The sequence below is a fragment of the Rattus norvegicus genome, chromosome 12, assembly GCF_036323735.1.
Source record: "Rattus norvegicus strain BN/NHsdMcwi chromosome 12, GRCr8, whole genome shotgun sequence".
Classification (NCBI taxonomy): domain Eukaryota; kingdom Metazoa; phylum Chordata; class Mammalia; order Rodentia; family Muridae; genus Rattus; species Rattus norvegicus.
Window position 1 is genome coordinate 17,915,148 of NC_086030.1, and position 21,138 is coordinate 17,936,285.

Sequence of the window (21,138 nt, forward strand, 5' to 3'; positions counted from 1 at the left end):
ATCAAAAAGTATATCACAGGGGCTGGGGCATTGGCTCAGCGGTAAAGAGCACATGGTGTTCTTCCCATCAAGACGTGTGTGCATACTCCTATGTGTTTGTGGAAGTCAGAGGTCAGCCTCAGGTGTTGTTTATCAGGAGGCATGTCTAGCTCGTTTGTTGAAGCAGGGTCTCTCGTTGGTCTAGAGCTCCCCAATCCATTTGGGTTGGCATGGCAGAGAACAGTGGGGATTTCTCCCATCTCTACCTCCCCAACACTGGAATCATGCAGCTGGGGATTTGAACTCATGCCCTCAGGCTTGCCTGAGAAGCACTTTACCATCTGAGCCACATTCCCAGCCCCTAAAGTATGGCCAATGAAATACTTTACAGTGGAATTTTACCTTTTTCTCTTTGGTGGTGGCAGGTAGGGCTAGGATTTGAACTTAAGGCATCATAAATGCTAGTCAAGTGTTCTACCACTGAGCTACAGGCGTAACTCTCAAGATCTTTTTTGTTGATATTGAAGTGTTGGTGAGAATCATTGCCCACCCTCTCATTCACCCACCCATCCAACCATCCATCCACCCAACTGCCCACCTATTCATTCTTTCATTCACCCATCTACACATCCACCCACTCACCATACATCCATCTATCCATCTGACCTTCCATCAAACTCTACTCCATCCATTCATCCATGTACCCACCTACCCACCCATGACCCAGGCTCTACCCACCCATGACCCAGCCTCCTATGCCACGCGGGGCTCTGAAACAAAATACTTACCTTGCCATTCCACTTTATATTTTAGCTGCAAGTGTAAGGAGAATCCAGTGTGCTGACAGTAGTGATCCTGCAGACTGTAGCTTTTAGTTGGGTGACCCGAAGTCCAACTCGGTATACAGGCTATCCCAAGGGACCACGTGACAAACCTCATTTGCAAGCAGTGGGCAGGATGCCTTCCCAGGTCTGTGTGCTTCGGAAACTTTCTAATACGCTACCTACCATTTGACTGTTACTGGGGACTGGGAGATTTGTGGCCCTGTGTATTTTGTTTTAACTGAATGAATTTTCACAGCATGGATAAGTGGATATAAAAGTATTCCTGGGGTGAAACCACCACGGCTTTGAGTTACTTGGGAAGCTAGCACAGATGAATGAGGCCCTGAGGCCACACTGAACCTTCTTTCCGGCTGGTCTGTTGCAATGTTTACAAATGCTAAATTCTGACCCCCAAGATCTGCTTGCCTTCCAGATGAGTGCATCTGCACATGTACTGGCTTTTGCTGGGTAAACTTTGCTCCCATTTTAAAGCTATTGGTTAATAAAAGGCTAGAGCCTGTGATTGGGCAGTAGAGAGAGAAAGGAGGGACTTGAGAATTGAGTGATGGATCTCCAGAGAGACCACAGGGGAGAAGGAGAAAGAAGAGAGGGAAGGAGCAAAAGGTCGCCATTAGACAGAATGAACAAGAAGGGTGTGGCTGAGAAAAGTGTACCCTGAGGACAGACTGACGGAGCCAAAGCAGCCCAGAAGAGACTCAAACAGCAAGTCAAGTGGGACATCGAGTTTGGATACAGGCGAGAACAGCACAGAATCTGCCCAATCTAAGCTTACAGCTTGTAAATAAAATACCAGGTTTTTGCGTCTACTTTATGGGCAAACCAGAACAAATCTTTCATTTACAGAACTCGGAGATCACATCAACAGAAAATGAGTTTCTCTGAAACCATAATAATTTGGCCAGACAATGAACTACTATCAAGACCAAGCAAGGTAAAGGCTTCCGTTTACAAAGCATTGACCATGCTCATCAGTGAGACACCAAGACAGAATGAAGCTGTCGTGAGGACGATGCCAAGAGAGCAGCGTGGTGCAGAAGGACACCTGCAGGGTCAGCAGGACACTTGAGTTGCTTTGTCTCTTCCATATGAGAGAATGTCACAGCCAATGATTAATGTCACAGCCAATGATTAATCAGGTATTCTTACACCAGGGGCAGATGCTCTGGGCTTCTTTCTCACACAGCCCAGGCAAGCTTTGAACTCACTATGTAGCTGAGGATCTTCCTGATCTCCTTGAACTTCTGATCATTTTGCCTCTCCCTACTAAGCACTGAGATCACAGGCTCAGTCTATATGGTACTGGGGATCGAACTTGGGGCTTTGTGTATGCATTGTAAACATACTGTGCCCACTGAGCTACATCCACAGTCCTCAGAGCTGCTGCTGTCTCCTCCTCCTCCTCCTCCTCCTCCTCCTCCTCCTCCTCCTCTTCCTCCTCTTCCTCTTCCTCCTCCCCCTTCCCTCCCCCTCCTTTTCAGTCCTTACTATTTTTCAGGTATGTATGTGACTGTGTGTCTGCTTGTAGGTATGTGCGTATTAGTGCAGATGGTAGTGCACTAATTAGTGCAGATTAGTGCAGTAGAAGACAAGTGAAGGCACTGGATCCCCTGAAACTGGAGTTACAGGTAGTTGTAAGCTGCTAGACATGGGTGCCAGAACAGAACTCTGGTCCTCTGTGAGAGCGGGAAGTGCTTTTAACTGCTGATTCTCTGGAGGGCTCCATCATGGTTCTTTCCTGATGGAATGTCTGTAGAAGACCTCTGGAGACCAAAGCTTAGACTTGGTTCTGCCTATCAGAGGGTGGGTGGGTCTTGGATCTGCCTAGCAGCACCCACCAGAGGGTTGGTCAGCACTCTCTGGGCAGAGCACGCACAGTACTTACATAGCTGTGTGGTTAAACACCTGACCTCAAGATACAGAACACTTCCTACTTACGTTTCTGAGGATTCTGGCCTGGAAGCATTGCACACATGCCCTACAGATCTGCAACTGGATTCTAAGGGGCTCAGCCATGATGGAGAATCCAACGTCTCCACAGGGATTTAGAGAGACTGTTTTCAAATGTTTCCTATTGCTTTAGGTAGGCAACCCAAGCCAGAGTCCATTCGAGGGCTTACACCTGCTGCCTTTCATTCTTTTAATATTAAAAGTGCAAGGAATATAAGATAGGCTCACGAAAAGCTGCGTCTTCCGGGGACAGTCCTCTTGGATGACTGTGCAAAGACATTCTTAGGGACCCGCTTTCAACTACTAACCATCTATGAGGGCTGCAGTTAAATTAGCATGACAGAGGACACAAGAATGTTAAGTGGGTTTCGGAATTAAAAGCCGGGTTTGTCAGCCTGTGGAAGGATCAGCTAAAATGATAGCCTATCTGGAAATGTTGTTTGAAGAGCAGACATTAAAATGAAAGAGGTGAAGAAAGCAGGAAGGAGAGTGGCAGTCATTTCTGTTTTAATCTCAGCTTCATCCCTCACAGAGAACCTCATTACACCGGACATTTTGAATATTGGGTCAGAAGTGATGATGTGTCTACAGTACGTTCGACAGCTTTTAAACAATGATTGATTAATCACTGCACAGAACCCATCTGATCTCCTAACTGCAGGCCTTTTTTTTTTTTTTTTAAAGAAGAAACTCCCATTCACATACTAATTTGGTGTGGAAAAGCCAACACATAGAAGTTAACTCGATGTAAACTTTTCAAACTGAAAGGGCAAAACAGGCTGACAAGTTTATAAAGCTTGCCTGGGTCTGACCTCAGAATAGAAACCTCTACTTCCAGGCAAGTTCAGCCCATTTGCTTTGGGGTATGCACCTGAGCTGTATGCGGGGGCTGGCTATGAAAGATTCACATGGAATGCCTCCCCGTGCCACCTATCTGGTGGCATAGGTCACATTAGAACATCACAGCAAACCTGCCCCAGAGAGGCAGCAAGGTTGCTCTGGGAGCCTGGATGGAGTGGTCAGACTCTGTCCTTCCAGACTGGAATACTACACGGCCCATGCCACACCCACGGGGAGAAAAGCTGAACCTAATAATGCCATCCGCTAAACAAGCAGGGCACAGCATACGGCTCCATTCAGAAACCTCGTCTCAGCTATAACACTCTGTGCATCTTAAAAGCTTATTCTTATCCACATGCTCATTATGTTTTACTTCCCAGAAGCTTCAAGTGCAGCTAAAATATTCAGCCACTGGGTTTTGGGAGAGCGTCCAGTTGGTAAAGCCTTTCAATCATGAAGATCTGGGTTCAGAACCCCAGAACTCACGTATACAGACATACATAGGTACCCCAGTGCTGGGAGGTAGATTTATAGAACAAGTCCAGCCAATCATTGATTTCCAATTCCATTTGAACCCTGACTCTAAAAATAAAATGGAGGGTAATTGAGGAAGACATCTATCTACCTTTGGTCTCCATGTGTATACTCAGTCACATGTGCACACATGTGTGTGCACACACATACATACACAAATATACACATATACACAGATACACAGTCACACACATACACACACATATACATCCACATATACTCACATAATACATACGCAAACACACACTTACACCCACATATACACACATATACATCCACATATACACACATAATACATATGCACACACACTTACACACACATATACACACACATAATACATACATACAAACATATACACACACTAACACTCACATATACACACATATACACGCACATACACACATACACACATATACACCCACATATACATACACATACACACAGCCACACATATACACACACATACACACACATATACACACATAATACATATACACACACTTACACCCACACATTCACGCACATACACACATATACACCCACATATTCCCACACATAATACATACATACACACATACACACAGTCACACATATACACACATATACACATACACTCACATATGCACACACATACACATGTGCGCACGCGTACACATACACACATATATAGTTGTTCTGTAAACTTCTCTTGTTAGCAGGTGACAGGACACCGTTCATTTAGATACATAGGCATGGTTAACCCTGTTCCTTCCTCTGATCCACACTGGAGAGACAGGAGTAGTGATAAATCATTTTCTAACTACTTTAATTCCCAACACCAGAAGCTGGTCACAGCCACTACAGCAAGTTCTTTAGACAAAAGAGAAGGAGAAGGGATCCATATTCAGGAAATGCTAATTGGCTGAAATACCTTTTGATTCTTTTGGAACACTAGCTGGTTTTTCCTTTTGTTTTGTTTTCTTTCTTTCTTTCTTTCTTTCTTTCTTTCTTTCTTTCTTTTTTAATTGTCAACCTCCTCCGGTGGCTTTCTCACAAAAGTCCACCTCAGAAAAATACAAAATAGACACCGGAGGCTGTAGGCACTGCTCAGCCTTCCTGTGGTGCCTTAAGGTGCCCAGCAGAGATGAAGACACTATAGCGACAGAGGGGCCCAGACCAGAGCCAGAGCAGGTCTCCAGAAAGAGATGTACACAGTTCTTGCCAGACTGCCCTACAGGCTGAAACTGAAGCCCAGACAAGGGTGGGTCAACAGTGGGAGGAACCACACCTTGACCAAGACTGCTTAGATGTGCACATCCTTGGCCCCTACACTAAATCTATTTGAAATCTCATTTCAGGACTTCCCCAAAGGCGGACTTGGGGAAATGGGGTGGCTTCATCCCTCTTCCCAATGCGGCCACATTTGACAATTTTATGTTTTAGTTCACATACTGAGGACAGGAGCGTGAACCTGGCTTGGAGCATATAGCCTCTGACCCCCAAGTTCAATAAGAACATTAATGACTCTTGAGATCGTCTAATCCCATGAGGAACCCAGGGAGGCGAGGTCTTCCGGGCTTCGAGGCTTCACAGGATGCTACATGCCCATCCCAAGTTGTAGCTCCTTCCTACCGAGCACCGTGTGACACACAGGCAGCCACACTTAAGCACACATCCTAGAGGGTTTGTAGATTTAGCAAGGCTTCTGATCTTTAGAGGTTTTCCAAACAGAACTTCTACAGGGAAATGCATAATGGGTTCCATTTAACATTTAGCTAAGTCTGCTGTGGCAGGGGAAGGTTCGTCTAAGAATTAAAATAAGACCGGGTCTTCCACCTGCTTCCCTTCCTACACCATATCTGCCCTTGATAAAAGCGAAGACTATGTAAGGGTGCAGATCGCAGGGCTTTTACCTAGCACCACATACGTTTTCAGCAGCCGCCTCATTATAGTTCAGTTTTAAGTGTTTTACCTGATGCGGATGAAAAGATAGTATTTTACAAGGGAGTGAGATGTGGGTCAGTTAATTATAATATTTATGAGTGGCTTCTTATAGACTTTTCGGTTGGGGTAGAGCTGAAATTATTGCAAAAAAAATTTTTTTTTTACATATTCCAATTATCTACCACCACAGTGCTGCATTCAGAAGGGACTTTGAGAATACATCATTCTAGTTCTATTCTTTACCCCAGGTCAGAATAGCCCGTAGGACGCCAGTAACCATTTGATAACTCTGGGGTAGAAGTACCGTGTGAACCCACAATTTCTTGAGGAATCATTCCCCGCTTCTTCAACAGATGAAGGCCGATCTCCTTGTGTCTGAGCCAGAGCACACTGTCTTTGACCGTCACTATCCTGTTTACATCCCAATCGAGTGCTAAATCAGGTTTGCTGGACCGAATGAATGCCTCTAGTGATAAGACTTGGCAATCATTAACAATCATCACGAGCTCCTTGGTCATACAATCTCTGTCCCTTGTGATCGCTGCTGAACGTCTGTCTCGGGTCAGTAGTGTTCACTCCTCCTGTGCCTCTTGACAAAGGCCATTCTCTCAGTGGCAGAGTCTCACACAGGGGATGCTGTGGTGCATTTAAAAGGCCTGACTAATCCTATTCTAGGATCTGGGGAGGGGGACTCGCTTCCTCAGAGTGAGGAGGTTCTAAGAGATGAAGAAATGGCTCAGTCAGTAAAGTGCTTGCAGGGTTTGAGTAAGGACCCGAATTCTATCCCTCAGAAACCAAATATAAAGTCTAGGCACAGGAGCAGGGTCCAACACACAGCGCTGGATAGGTGATAGCACTCTTGGGGATCACAGCCACCTTGCACATCGAGCTGAATGGTGAGCTCTAGGTTCAGTGAGGAAGCCTGCCTTAGGTAATGGGGAGGGAGGGAGCTAGAGAGGCAGCTCTGAAAGAAGAGCACTTTCTGCACAGCCCCGAGGTTCTGAGCTCAGACCCTTGTAAAAGGCTGGCTGCTGGCCAGGCTTGGGGGCACACACACACCTTTAATGCCAGCACTTGGGAAGCAGAGGCAGGAGGATCTCTGGGAGTTTGTTTGTTTTCATTCTGGTTTATGTAGTGAGTTCAAGGACAGACAGGCCTACATTGAGACTCTATCGAAAGAGCAATGACAATAGCTGGGTGTTGTAGAGTGTGTCTAAAGCCCCCTCGCTGTGGAAGGTTGAGACAGGGAGATTTCTAGAACTTGCTGGTGGTCAGCCTGTCTTCAGGTTCATTGGGATATAGTAGAGCGTGATATTAACAGGACACAGACATCCTGCTCTGTCCACCACACTCATGTGTGTGGGAGCATGCACATATCCCCTGCCCCAACATGTGTACATATGCCATAATACACTGCACACACAGGTATGCATTCATGTGTATACCCACGCATATAATTTTAAAAGGTGGAGAGCATCTGAAGAAAATTCCTGGCCTTCACATGGTATGCAGGGGTGTACACACTAAACACAAACATGTATATACATACTACACACAAATATGTATACACACACACACACACACAGAGATTAAAAGAGTGGATGGCAGGATCACAACAGAGCCACACAGACAGATCACCTGTCAGATCTAGTGGGTGTGTGAGCACACACTCCCTTAATACCCCACACCAGCACCCAGTGCTTAAGGCAGACACTTAGTCCTGTGCATTCTGTCCCTCCTAGCAAAGCAGTTGTCCTGAGACGTCAGGCGACGAGACCACGCAGCTCCTCTGACACGTTTCAAAGAGCACAACCAGAAAACCATGTCTCCCCAACCTCTGAGTATATTCAGGAAGAGGGAGCCCAGGGCTACAATAGGCCCATATGCCAGGATAACGTTCCCAAATTCTCCTTCCAAGGCCAGTCTGCATGGGCATTTTCTCCAGAGTGTTTCATACTGTGAAAGGAGACACTGCTAGCATGTGGGGACACATTTCTGATGCGTATGTTGGGACCTGGTATAGGTCACAGGCTATCATTTCCAAGTCCAAATATTGAAAGTCTTTCTTCAAACTAAAACTTCCTTAAATGAGTGAGTCTATGACTGCAACTTGTGTATTTTTGGTTGAGTCAAGTGAAAATGAGCAACAGATAGAGCTTAGACACTGCCTTTGAAAGAAAACACCAAGGCAATGTCTCTATAAATTGTCCGGATTAGATCAGTGCTCACTTAGTAATCTAGGCATGCCTCCGGTTTGAAATCCTTCTGCCTCAGCCTCCTGAAGGTAGGGGATGACAAACCTTGGCCACTAGACCTACCTATCAAAATACTGCTAGTTTTTAAAAATTCATGCCATGGTGTGTGTGTGTGTGTGTGTGTGTGTGTGTGTGTGTGTGTGTGTGACTTCTGGGCATCAGTACCCTCCTTCTACCACATGGGTCTAAGGACTGACTTTAGGAACTCAGGTCATCAGGCTTCGCTTCAAGCCCCCTTACCCTCTGAGCCATCTCGCTGGCCCCAAATATTGCTAATTTAAACCCAACTCTATATGTACATTTTCTTTTCCTCAGGGAGGTTACTCTTAGGCTAACAGAACATAACCCGTGCCTTAGTGGCAAAAGGGGTCCATAGGCACAATCTGAAGAAGTTGTTAAAACAATATTAGCAGTGGACAAAGAGAACAACTTTTTTTTAAAAGTCAGCAAAACATGTAAGATCTTGGGTTAAAAATATAAAATTCATATTGTCTTTAAATCATTGAAAGGAATCAATGGCTCCGAAGCCCTCTGAACTACCAACAGCAGATCAATATTAAGCCATAAACTACACCAGAGAGAGATGAATTGCACGGTGTCCCACCACACAGTGGTTATCAATTACAGCAAGACTTTGTTTCTTTCGGGACCATCGGTTAGATTTTCAGAACTCACGTGCTACGCTCAGATGGATGAATGGGCTCGTCTTGTTCTCTCCGTTCCTCTCATTCACAGCCTGCACGTAATACGCCCCGGCATCACTCGCTGTTGTGGCAAGGATCACCAGTTGATTTTCCAATGTGATGGCTCTGTTTCCAAGACAAGACACAGTGTCAAGGCCACTTACAGGAATATATAAAAAATAAATAATAAAGACCCAAATATGGGCCGGGGAGATGGCTAAATTGCTAAAGTACTTTTCTTGAAATCATGAGGACCCAAGTTCAATCCCCAAAAGCCATGTGAAAAAGCTGGCTGTGCTGGCATGCTTGCAACCCCAGCATTGAGAAGGCAGAGGTGAGCAGACCCTTGGGATTCACTGGCCAGTCAGCTGTGTTGGTTCCAATGGGAATGGTCTTCAGAGGCTTATTATGTACTTGGAAGCTGGGTCCCCAGTTAGTGGAACTGTTTGATAAGGATTAGGAGGTGTGGCCTTGTTGGTGAAGGTGTGTCACTGAGAGAGGGCTTGAGGATTCGAAAGCCCACAGCATTCTCATCTAGTTCTCTCTGTCTCTGTCTCTCCATCTCTCCCTTGTGATTGCTGCCTTAAACTGCAAGCTCTCAGCTACTGCTCTGGCTCCGTGTTTGCCTACCACCGACTCCCCCATACCACCTTGCCATGATGGTCATGAACTTAATATCTAAAACTGTAAGCAAGCCTCCAGTTAAAATATTTCTTTTATAAGTTGCCTTTGCCATAGGCTCTGTCATGGCAATAAAATGTACCTAAAACACCAGCCTGTCCTACTTGGTGAGTGCCAGTCTTGGGTCTCCCTTCTCCCCAGGGTCGTTGGCCACAAGGGATGAAGGGGAGAGAGTCAACTAACAGGGTTCCAGACAGCCTGTGAGTATGAATAGAAATGATGATACATTCTGGGATCAGCTTCGGGGAGTCTGATCAACTTTACTCGGGGTGAATCTAGGGTTATATAGTTTTGGGAAAGAGGATAGGAATATCCAGGGTGAACAAAGGTCATTGGCTGAAGGCTCGGGTACTGAGATGCTGCATTAGCATGGGGAGGCACTCTAGGGAATTGCAGAGGCTTGCTGAAAGGGTTCTTATCTGGAGAAAGGAAGATGAACCTCTAATTCACCAAGGCCACACGACATTTCTTATGGAGAGGCTACAGGGGCTTTGAGCAACGCCCCCAGACAAGGTCAGAGAAGGAGAAGCCCTACTGATAAAGGGAGTCCCCCCATTTTTTGAGGTGCTCACAAGGCTATCTGGGCAATGGTAGAATTCAACCTTAATTAGTAGTGTTCTCCACACCAGGTCAAGGAGTGATCTTGTCTCAAAATTCAAGATGGGATGGACAGAGCCTGTGGAATGATGGCCGAAAGTTGAGCTCTGGCTTTCACGGGGATGTATACACATCTGCACACTATACCCACCAGAGCCTCCCAAAAATAAAGGAAGAATAGACAGAAGCAGCACATAGGCTAGCTTGTAGCTTGCCTCTTCCGGTGGGGGAGCATCCCACCATCTCAGGTATTCTTCATCTGAAGGAGCTCTGGACTGTAGGGAAGATGGTATTCACCTCCAGCAACTAAAACAGAGGTCCCTGGGGATTCAAGGTACTGCCTGTTAGGAGTTCCAGGGGAGTAGCCTCTTCTTCTAGGCCAAGCTATCTGACCATGTTGTGGTCATATGCCAGGTCCAGCACGACTTTGGTAATGGTGGAATGACATTTTTCCTACCGCAGGGCCAGGGCCAGCAGCCAGATCTCTGAATTCTTTTGCAATATTAAAAATAATGTGCTTGTTGACTACTATGAATCAAAGGATTGGGGTCACGGGATGCTGACTCATAGGATGATCAAATGGGAACCTGGAGGAAATGACTGGATTGATAAGTGAAACAAAAGACTGGGCTTATGATCTGCAAGAGATGAGCTGTCTGGAGAATGTTTTGGATAAAAAGAGAAAAGTGCTTGGAGAACAGATATGAGCAGAAAAGCGATCTGGGGAGCTTCAGGAAAGCAGAACATAGAGAGAGCAGTCTGGAAGGCTGTCTTGAGCAGAACCTAGGCCACCGGCTTGGACCCCTGATTTCACCGCTCTCAGTCACCCGTTCCTCAGAACTCCCTCTCAGTAGTCACAGCCTTCCCAGGAGGGACATGAACCAGAATTGATCTGTGGCAAGTGACCATGTGTCCTTTGTCACCTCAGAAATCTCACTGGGACTTCACTCAGTGCCACCCCCGACAGTGCTGACTACTTCCATTTAAATTCTTCCATGGTCACTAGCTATGAAATGCACACTCCCCGTCTGTGCTCTCCTATCTAGTTGTATAGAGGGACAATGAAACAACCATGTGTGTCCAACTTTTGCCACTTTGACACACGTTATTATCTACAAAATTAATACTTGAAAACTGTAGCTGGGTTATGTTTCTGATTTTGTGTTGGGCGGCATTCATAACTCTGTTAGCCTGAAGATTGGACATGCTTGATTTAATGACTAAATCCTCCCAGACACCCCAGTTTTAGCAAGCACTATTGACCCACGTACCCTCTCTCTGAGCCCTCCCCGCCTGCTTATGGTCACACAGAAACCTGCTGTCAGGGGTGAGACAAGGCCTTCTCCACACAGACGTGTACTTCCAGATCACATCTGTCTTGGTTGCTTCCCTTTTGATGTGATAAAAACATTCCGACAGAAGCAACTTCAAGGAGAAAGAGCTCATTTTGGCTCACAGTTCAGAGATAAGGTCCACCATGACAGAGGTGTCAAGGCAAGAGGATGCTGAAAGCAGCTGGTCTCATCTCACCCAGTCAGGAAGCAGAGAGAGGTGAGTCCGCTGGTGGTCAGCTCCCTTTCCCTATCTATACAGCTCAGAATGCCAGCCAGGGAATGGCTCCGCCCACAGTGGGTGAGTCTTTCCACCTCAATTAATGCAATCAAGACCATCCCCTACAAGCATGTCCAAAAGCCCTTTTCCTGTCACGTTGACAATTAACATTAACCATTACAGCATCGTATTAAAGACCTCTTGCCATGGCAGTCATCTAAGAAGGAAGAAGCCAATGAAGTTATAGCACCCACAAACCCAGGCCACTCCCTACTGGAAGCCCTGTATCCTTCCCCTGGAGGCCTGGAGGCCTCTGACTAGTTTGAAGGGTCAATGGGGAGGTAGATTTTTTTTTTAATTTAATGCAGATGTGGAGCTGGAGAGATGGCCCAGTAAATAAAGTAGCTCCTGTACAAGTAAGCACAGGACTTGAGTTAGGTCCTTAGCACCCATACGGAAACTAGGCCTGGTAATGTTTGTTGTAACCCCAGTGCTGGAAAAGATGCAAATAGATCCCTGAGGCTCACTGTCCAGCCAGCCACGCTACATCTGCATCCCAGGTCCTGGTGAGGGATCCTGTCTGAGAAAAGGACTCCCAAGGTTGACCTCTGGCTTCCAAGCATGCATGTTGGCACATATGCACACACACACTAATATACACTAATATACATGTATTAACACATACATATGCACATATGCACACAAAGCAACACACAGTAACACATACATACATGCATCTACACACACCTAATACATATACACTAAGATACAATATGTATGCATGCATGTGTCTACACATGCTAGGACATACATTATGCATGCATGCACTAATATATACAGCAACACACACATATCCATGTATGCATGCATCTATGCACACACTAATATATATACACCAATACATACATATTTATGCATGTGTCTACACATGGTAATGCATACACATGCATATACACACATCTATACACATATGTGTGTACACATTTGTCACCTACACAGGCACACACACACACACACACATACACACACACACACAGACAAATGTGAATAACATGCTCTCTGACTGATAAGCCAGGCCTAGAGGGTCTACACAGCATGAGCCCATCCTGTCTTCTTTCCAAGCCACACAGGCTGAGTGCTCCACAGGGAAGGGTCCTACAGTCATTCTCTGCCCTACAGAGCCTTCCAAAGTCAAGAAGAGCAGTCTCTCTCGAGGAATCAAAGGTAATAACCCATTCTCTCCTGTTACCTTTTAGAATGCTTTCCCCCCCAAGCCCCCTGGTTTTCTACACTGTATAAAATTATCTTAAGGAGAGATTGCTTGCTGGGTTCCCACAGGGTGTATTACATTTTAGGTCTCTATGACTAACTTATTTCATGTCTCATTTAAGAAAATTTCCCTATTAGGAAGTTTTCAATTTTTCGTCCCATAAAAATATTTCAAAAAGAGTTTTACTATAATTATTTATGACTGCTTTATAGGTTCTTTTATAGAAGCATGGAAATTGTCCCGTTTTATTTTAGTATATGTTACACTGGCACCTAAAATTAAATATGAATATTTACTGCACATGAAGTTATACATTTAATAGTATAATTTTAAAATTGAATATATAACTTTTGCTTTCACATCTGATTTTTAGCACACCAATCTTAAGTATGTCTATTATTCCTCAGAATTAGTCATTTTAAAATGCTCATTAATTCTCTACAGTATTTACCGCAGTGTTTCAAGGCTATTGCAAATTAAAAAGTACATAAAAATCAAAACAGTAAGTTTGCAATCTACTAAGTCTTTTTATTTTGAAGGTTTCTTCATTTAGTTCTTGATTTCTGTACATAGTCAAGACTAAAAGTTTTAAAAAATGTATGTATTGTTCAAAAAGACAGTCACAAAAATGCCGAGTATCTGAAGGACATTTGAAAAGAAAAGCAAGTCCCTAGGATGTTATTCTCTCTTCCTCTAGGAAATTCCTCAGCGTAGAGGACTTACAGAAAAGAAACTAATTTGTAAGAAAAATCTACAAACATCTATCTCCATGCTTTGTCATGATGTGTGCAAAGGTGTACATGTATGTACATGTGTATGCACCTACCTGTGTGTGTGATGCTGTGTATTGCTATGTGTGTTGTATATAGTGTGTTGCTCTATGTACATGTGTGTAGGGGGATTTGCATACGTGCAGAGGGTATGCATACACAACTGCACATGTGCATGTGGAGGCCAGAGGTGGAGAATGTCAGGAGTCTTCCAGGATCCCTCACTGGACCCGGGTCTCACCAGTTCATCTAGCTGGCTCGAGAATCCCTAGGATCTGCCTGCCCAAGCTCCACGAGTCTGTAGTGACTGACATGAGTTGTCTTGCTTGAGTTGTGTTCTGAGGACTGAATGTAGGCCCTCATTCATGCGCAGTGAGCGCCTAACCGACTGAGCCATGTACCCAGTCGTACTGGCTGTGAGACTTTTTAATAAGAGGAATGTTTTTAGAGACAGTGGGCCACAGTGAACAGCTGCTGGTTTGGTCTTGTGGCCAGGCCTCCAGAGACACCTGCATTTCCTAGTGCACAGGCTGATGGTCCCAGGAACTCACACGATTATGTTTTGTTTTGTTTTATTTTTTAACGACTATTGGGAAACATGAGTAGCATGAAGCCAACAATTTGGGGTGGTAGGACAGAAAGAATAGAAAGTTCTGATGTTGGAGTGTGTGTATACATATGTGTGCAGGCACATGTGTAATTGTAGACACACATGGATGTGTGTATGTGTGCATGCACGTGGAAGCCAGGTGGCACCTTTGAGTGCTGTCCCATTGGCACCATTTACCTCGTTCTGTTGAAATGGGTTCTTTTATTGGGCTAAGATGTCTGGCTAGCGAGTCCCAGGGATCCTCTTCTACCTCACAAATGCTGGGGTTACAAGCATGCACCAGACCTGCCTCTTTTTTTCTTTTAAATGAGGTTTTAGGCTGTGAACTCTGTCTGGTCTTCTTGTTTTCATGATAAGCTGGTTAGTGCTTTACAAACTGAACCCTCTTCCCAGCCCACTGAATCACTCCTCCCGCACCCCACCCCATTTGTCCTAGTTAGCTGTAACTGTTTGTCATGGGCTAGGGTCATCTGAAAAAGCAGTCATGATTGAAGAACAGCCAGGATTAGGCTGGTCTGTGGGAAATGGTTTCTTCTGTTAACTGACACAGAATCTTCTAGCCCACTATGGGCGGCACCACTCCCTGGGCTGTTGGACCCAGATTGATAGGAAAGCCAATGAAGCATGAGCCTGTGCGCAGCCGGGGAGTAGTGTTCCCTATGGTTTCTACTTCAAGTTTCCATACCTTTTCCTGCCTTAACTTGCCTCAGTGACAGACTGTAATCTGTAAATTGAAATAAACCCACCCCTCCTCTAAATTGCCTTTGGTCATGGTATTTGTCCCAGAGACAGAATGGGACTCAGACACCAGTTCTCCACTGTCATTTCACAAAGTTAACACAGGTCCCTTGAAATCAAGTTTGAGTTCCTGAGACTAGAGGCGGACAGTTACAGATATAGACTCAGAACAGTCTTACACACTTACATCCACTCAGTATTTTAAGATAGCATGTCCTCTGTGCATACAGCAAGATCCTAGGAATATCTTTTTATACGTGCAGACATAAAAATGGAAATGTGGTGGGTCTGCGAGTGGTAAGAGCACAAACCATTTTCTTTCGAATCCCGTATTTTTAAAATTTTTCCAATCTCCCCACAACAAACATGCATATCACTTTTGTTATCGGAAGAATGGATGGCGTTGAAGAGAAGCGCAGAGGGCATGCTCGGTGATTACAGGAGCAGAGTTTAATACCCTGCCTGTAATAGGAATGGCGCAGCTTTATTATAACATAATTCCAAAGAACTCATTTAAAACTTGCATTGACTTTGCAGGAAAATTATAGTGTTCAGCCCGAGAGATTTTCCCTTAACTTTACCGCAATAAATGTATGTATTTTTTTTAAAAAAATAAAATTATGTCTTTAGTCTTCTAACACCTTCATTCCATACTTTAAAAACAAAACTTTAGGATTCTAACTTCTAATTCAACGAATCAGTAATAAAAGTAGTGTGGGGGAAAAAAAACAATCTCAGCCTGGTGTTGGCAAACAGAGCTGGCTCTGAGAAAACTACAGTTCCAGGTTCACAGAGAGTGAATAAAGTCACTTGGGGGGTAAACTCCAGCTACAGGAGTTGATCAAAATATTTGTTCGATCGACACAGGAAGTGTCTCAGTCTGCAGAGTGCCTGCCTAGCATGCATGACCCTGGGTCCCATCTCAACGACACCATTTAAGTCAGGGTTGGTGCCCACACCTGAACTCCAGAGACGATAGAAGGATCAGAGGTGCAAGGTCGGCCTTGGCTACATAGTGATTTGAGGTCAGCCTGGGAACATGAGACCCTGTCTCAACAAAACACAACACAACAACAACATATGTAAGAGAAAAATGACACTTGACATGGATAATCAGATGTCCGGGGGAGCTCTGCATGTGGGATCTCCTGGTTGCGGTCGTTTGCTGCACTTATCAAGGTCCAAGGGAAGTCCCTATGTCACAACACACCTCTCTCGGGGACATAATGTTGATGTGGAAATTCTTAAGGCTCTGGATTTGTGATTGGTGAAAATAGCCCGCTGGGCACCTTGTGATGCCTGAAGAGCCGGAAGGAAAATAAGGGCATTCAATTACCCCGATTCACCGTGTAGTGAGGTAGTGAGCCACCATTTAGGTCCCCAGGCCCGGGTCTGAGTGGAAGAGAAGTTAAGCTGAACTGAGAGCACAGTTTTCACTGCACAGGGCCTGAACTGGCCTGTCTGGATGCTTTGAAAGGTGACAGTACACTCTATAGTCACCTTCCTTGGGGAAGCTGGTGGGCCAATGTCAGGAGTTCCGGCGAAGTGCCAGAGTGGTTTTCAGAGTCTGCAAGAGAGCCTATCCTGTCTTCCATGAAAAGGTAAATCATCTTAGACTGCCAATTGGTACTGTCATTGACTGATTAATGGATTGATTTATTATGTGGACGAATGTGTGGGTGCATGCATGCGTGTGTGTGTATGTATGTGTGTGTCTGTGTGTGTGTGTCTGTGTGTGTATGTGTGTGTGTGTCTGTGTGTGTATGTGTGTGTGTGTGTGTGTGTCTGTGTGTCTGTGTGTCTGTGTGTCTGTGTGTGTATGTATGTGTGTGTCTGTGTGTGTCTGTGTGTATATGTGTGTCTATGTGTGTATGTGTGTGTATGTGTCTGTGTGTATGTGTGTGTCTGTGTGTGTGTGTCTGTGTGTGTCTGTGTGTGTGTGTCTGTGTCTGTGTGTCTGTGTATCTGTGTGTGTATGCGTGTGTGTGTGTATGTATGTGTGTGTCTGTGTGTGTCTGTGTGTGTGTCTGTGTGTCTGTGTGTCTGTGTGTGTATGCGTGTGTGTGTATGTATGTGTGTGTCTGTGTGTGTCTGTGTGTGTATGTGTGTCTATGTGTGTATGTGTGTCCGTGTGTGTGTATGTGTATGTGTGTATGTGTGTCCGTGTGTATGTATGTGTGTGTGTCTGTGTGTGTCTGTGTGTGTATGTGTGTGCATATGTGTCTGTATGTATGTATGTGTGTGTGTGTCTGTGTGTATGTATGTGTGTGTCTGTGTGTGTCTGTGTGTCTGTGTGTGTGTCTGTGTGTCTGTGTGTGTATGTGTATGTGTGTATGTGTGTCTGTGTGTATGTACGTGTGTGTGTCTGTGTGTGTGTGATTATGTGTCTGTGTGTATGTATGTGTGTGTGTGTATGTATGTGTGTGTCTGTGTGTCTGTGTGTGTGTCTGTGTGTCTGTGTGTGTATGTGTATGTGTGTATGTGTGTCTGTGTGTATGTACGTGTGTGTGTGTGTGTATGTGTGTGTATATGTGTCTGTGTGTATGTATGTGTGTGTGTGTGTCTCTGTGTGTGTGTGTCTGTGTGTGTATGAATGCAAAAGAGTCCAATTATTGGTGCCATTCCCCAACAGCTGCACACCTTAGTTTTTTCCTTTGTTTGTTTGTTTGTTTGTTTGTTTGTGTTTGAGGTAGGGTCCCTGATTTTCCCAGAACTTGATAGTTTGTCTATACTCCTCAGCCACTTTCACCTCTCCATAGGAACCAGTGAGCACCATCGCACCTAGCTTTATCATGTGGGTCCCGGGGATTGAACTCACAGCTTTATGCTTGCTCGTCAAACACTTCACCAAATGAGCTGCCTCCCCAGCTCACCCCTGAGTGTTGTGGTCTCAGACATTTTCAACAGAAGCTAGGACGCTAGTGTTAGCACCGTGTTGTGCTTGATGAGCAAACTGTGGGAGCGCCCAGTAAAATGAGAGCTTTGCTGTGGAATACGAAAGCACAATGTGTCATAGAAACGTGGACGCAGCATTTGGTTCATTTCAACTGATGCTCAAAGAGAGAGTGGAGGAAAAGTTTGAAAAAAGAAGTTGTTCTTAAAAACATTAAAAAAAAAAACCCGAAAATGTTTGAAATAGGCTCCGTTTTAACTAAATGACCATTTAATGAGCTGGTTCCAAGACACGGTGTTCTGAGTGTGATTTGGATCCCGCGTTCCACCGTGTAATAGCAAGTTCAAGGCAGCCAGCTTTGGACTGATGAACTTGCCTTGGTTGTGTAATTACAAGAACTAAAATTGCTTCCAAGTAGTTTAGGGAACTGTGAGGCAATGGACCCTGAGTACATGCTGTGACACTGAAGTGACACATTTACTTAGTCAAGGGGTCAACGCCTGCCAATCACCAGCTCTGAGCTGAGGACGAACGTAACAAAATATATTTATTTTTATCATTACTTTCTTACTGTTATTATGTGCTTGAGTGTTTGTGTGCATAGATGTATCTATGCCATGTGTGTACCTGGTACCCACAGAAGCCAGAAGAGGGCAAAGGAACCCCTGGAACTAGAGTTAGAGATGGTCGTAGGCTGCCACGTGGGTTCTGGGAACCAAACCTGGATCTTCTGTGAAATCAGTGAGTGCTTTTAACCACGGGGCGATCTTGCCAGGCCCAGGAAATACAGCATATATAAAAAGCAAGTGCAGGGACTGGGGTGTGGCTCAGTGGTGGAGCATGTGCTCAGCATGCATGGACCTGGGCTCCCAGCTCCAGTGCTGGATACAGCAGTGCCAGCAACGAGAAGGACCTGCATCCGTGAGTCTGAGGGCTGTGCTTCTTGACACAGGACCTGGTGTCCCCAGGAAGGCAGGATGCAGTGACAAGGAGCACCACTTGATTTGCTATAGCATGAGGACATCAGCAAGCACAACAGGAAGCTCGACCACAGTCCTCAGTAAGTGGCCGGCACCTCGCAAAGTGTTTCCATGTATCTATGCTGGGGTCTTTTTCTATGGCACACATAGCTCATTTCATAATAGCCGACATACTGAAAAGATACAATTACATTTATGCCAATTCACTGTTCTCCAATTCTATTCTGACTGCCGGCTCTTTGGTTATAGACGCCAGTGAAGGTAAGTTGTGGGGCTGACTTTGTGAAACGGTTTCTCCCTAAAATCCTTCATATTCAAAGTAATTCAGACGCACATTTTGTCTTATCCACAATGGTCCCCAATTTCAATGACTGAGTCTGGGAAATAGTATGTCCCCACCAACGACAATATGTGAAGGAAATATCCAGGCACTCATAGTCACCTACTTGCTATGACTATTCTTGTAGGAACTGGCAAATACCTTTTGGTGCCCAGAACCCAAGCAAGGAGAGGACTCCTTTAGCTATCCAATGACTAGTTATGGACACCATACAACACTCCCAGGGAAGGCACACTGTAGGGACTTGGGGAGATGGCTCAGTTAGTAAAGTGTTTGCTTTGCAAACATGAGGACCTAAGTTTGATCCCCAAAATCCATGTACAAATGCTGGGCTTAGCAGAGGAGGTCCATAATCCCAGCACTGGAGAGGCAGAAGCAGGAGCATCCCTGGGGCTTTCTGGTCAGTAGATCGGTCTGAATCAGCAAGCTCTTGCTCTACAGAAAGTGCTGTCTCAAGCACTAAGGTACAAAATGATTGCAAAAGATGGCGTCAACCTCTGGGCTCTACAGACACATGCATGAATGCCTGCACATACACACACACGCATGCACACACACGGTACACTGGGAGGTACAGTCACTGCGTTTGAAGAGATACTCCCCTGGGTGATGAAGTGTAACGGTGCAAAGGAATCAATGGGCAAAGCGTCTCTGTGTACTTTGTAGACTGTACGGGATTAGCCAAGCCTCACTTGCAGACAGCTCACTACAATGCATACAGCTCTGCCCACAGATAACTACTTAGTAGCAGTAGATATAGAATCTGGAGAGGTGGCACCTTGGAAAGAAGGACAGCTCTTTAGACCTGGAAGACAGTGGCAGTTCAGAATGAGATGACAGATCACTTCTGCAGGTGACTGAGAGGAAGTGGTAGACTGAACCACTTGCCCCCTAGGGTGGACAACATGCCCAAGCTGTGGTTGGCCCGGAGGCAGCAAATGTAGAGGAAGCTTAGCTGCCCAGGACCCCTACTTGTTTTCTACAATACCCATGTCCTTTCCCAACAAAGCACTTAGCAACCTGAGACCCCCACAGGCACCAAGCTTCATATAAACCCCTCTCGACCCTTAGTATACCTTCTTCTGCAGCCAAGCACATCCTAGACCATATTCAAGAGCTACAGGCAGTGTGCCCATCCCACCTAGACTGGCTTTGTGTGTACGTATAGTAAAACAAACTGTGTTCACTGAGTGAACTTACGGTGCAAACCCTGGATTTGCCATTTTGTGCCTGTGCATGACTGGGCATGCATTTGATTAAAATCAGATGCATCATGAGGAAGGTTACACACCATGAACAAAGGTTTACGCAACCCAACTCTGAAAACAGAAAACTGCCCCTACTCTCCCCTTGGAAACTAACTCCTGGACCCATGAAAGGAACTCCTGGCAGTCACCAGAGCGTCTTGAGCTCATGCTCAGAGATTTCAACTCCCATGCAGCACAGCCTCTCTGTAAATTCCTTTTCTCCTTCCCAGTAAACTCCCTTCTTTGCTAATTGTGCTTTCAATTCTTTTAACAAGGAGCTAAGAAAGGAAACCCTCAGTCTAGACAGATGCCATCAGAGACAACGTAGGATCTCCACAAATCTTCCCCACGGGCATAGGTGCAGAGTGAGTGTCCCAGTTGGTGTGGCCCACAGTGGCAGAGAGAAACTTCAGGGAGCCACCAGGCCATTGGAAAAGCAGTGGAGACAGACATC

General features: G+C 45.3%; 1 protein-coding gene across 3 annotated transcripts in view; it reads right to left on the bottom strand.

The window, feature by feature from the left end:
* Sdk1 (sidekick cell adhesion molecule 1) overlaps nt 1-21,138 on the bottom strand; it is a 986,485-nt gene that overhangs the window by 423,718 nt on the left and 541,629 nt on the right. For all 3 annotated transcript variants that reach the window (XM_063271861.1, XM_039089863.2, XM_039089864.2), the window contains one exon: nt 9,000-9,133. In XM_063271861.1, coding sequence (XP_063127931.1) covers nt 9,000-9,133 — 134 coding nt within the window. The remainder of the gene's footprint in view (nt 1-8,999; nt 9,134-21,138) is intronic.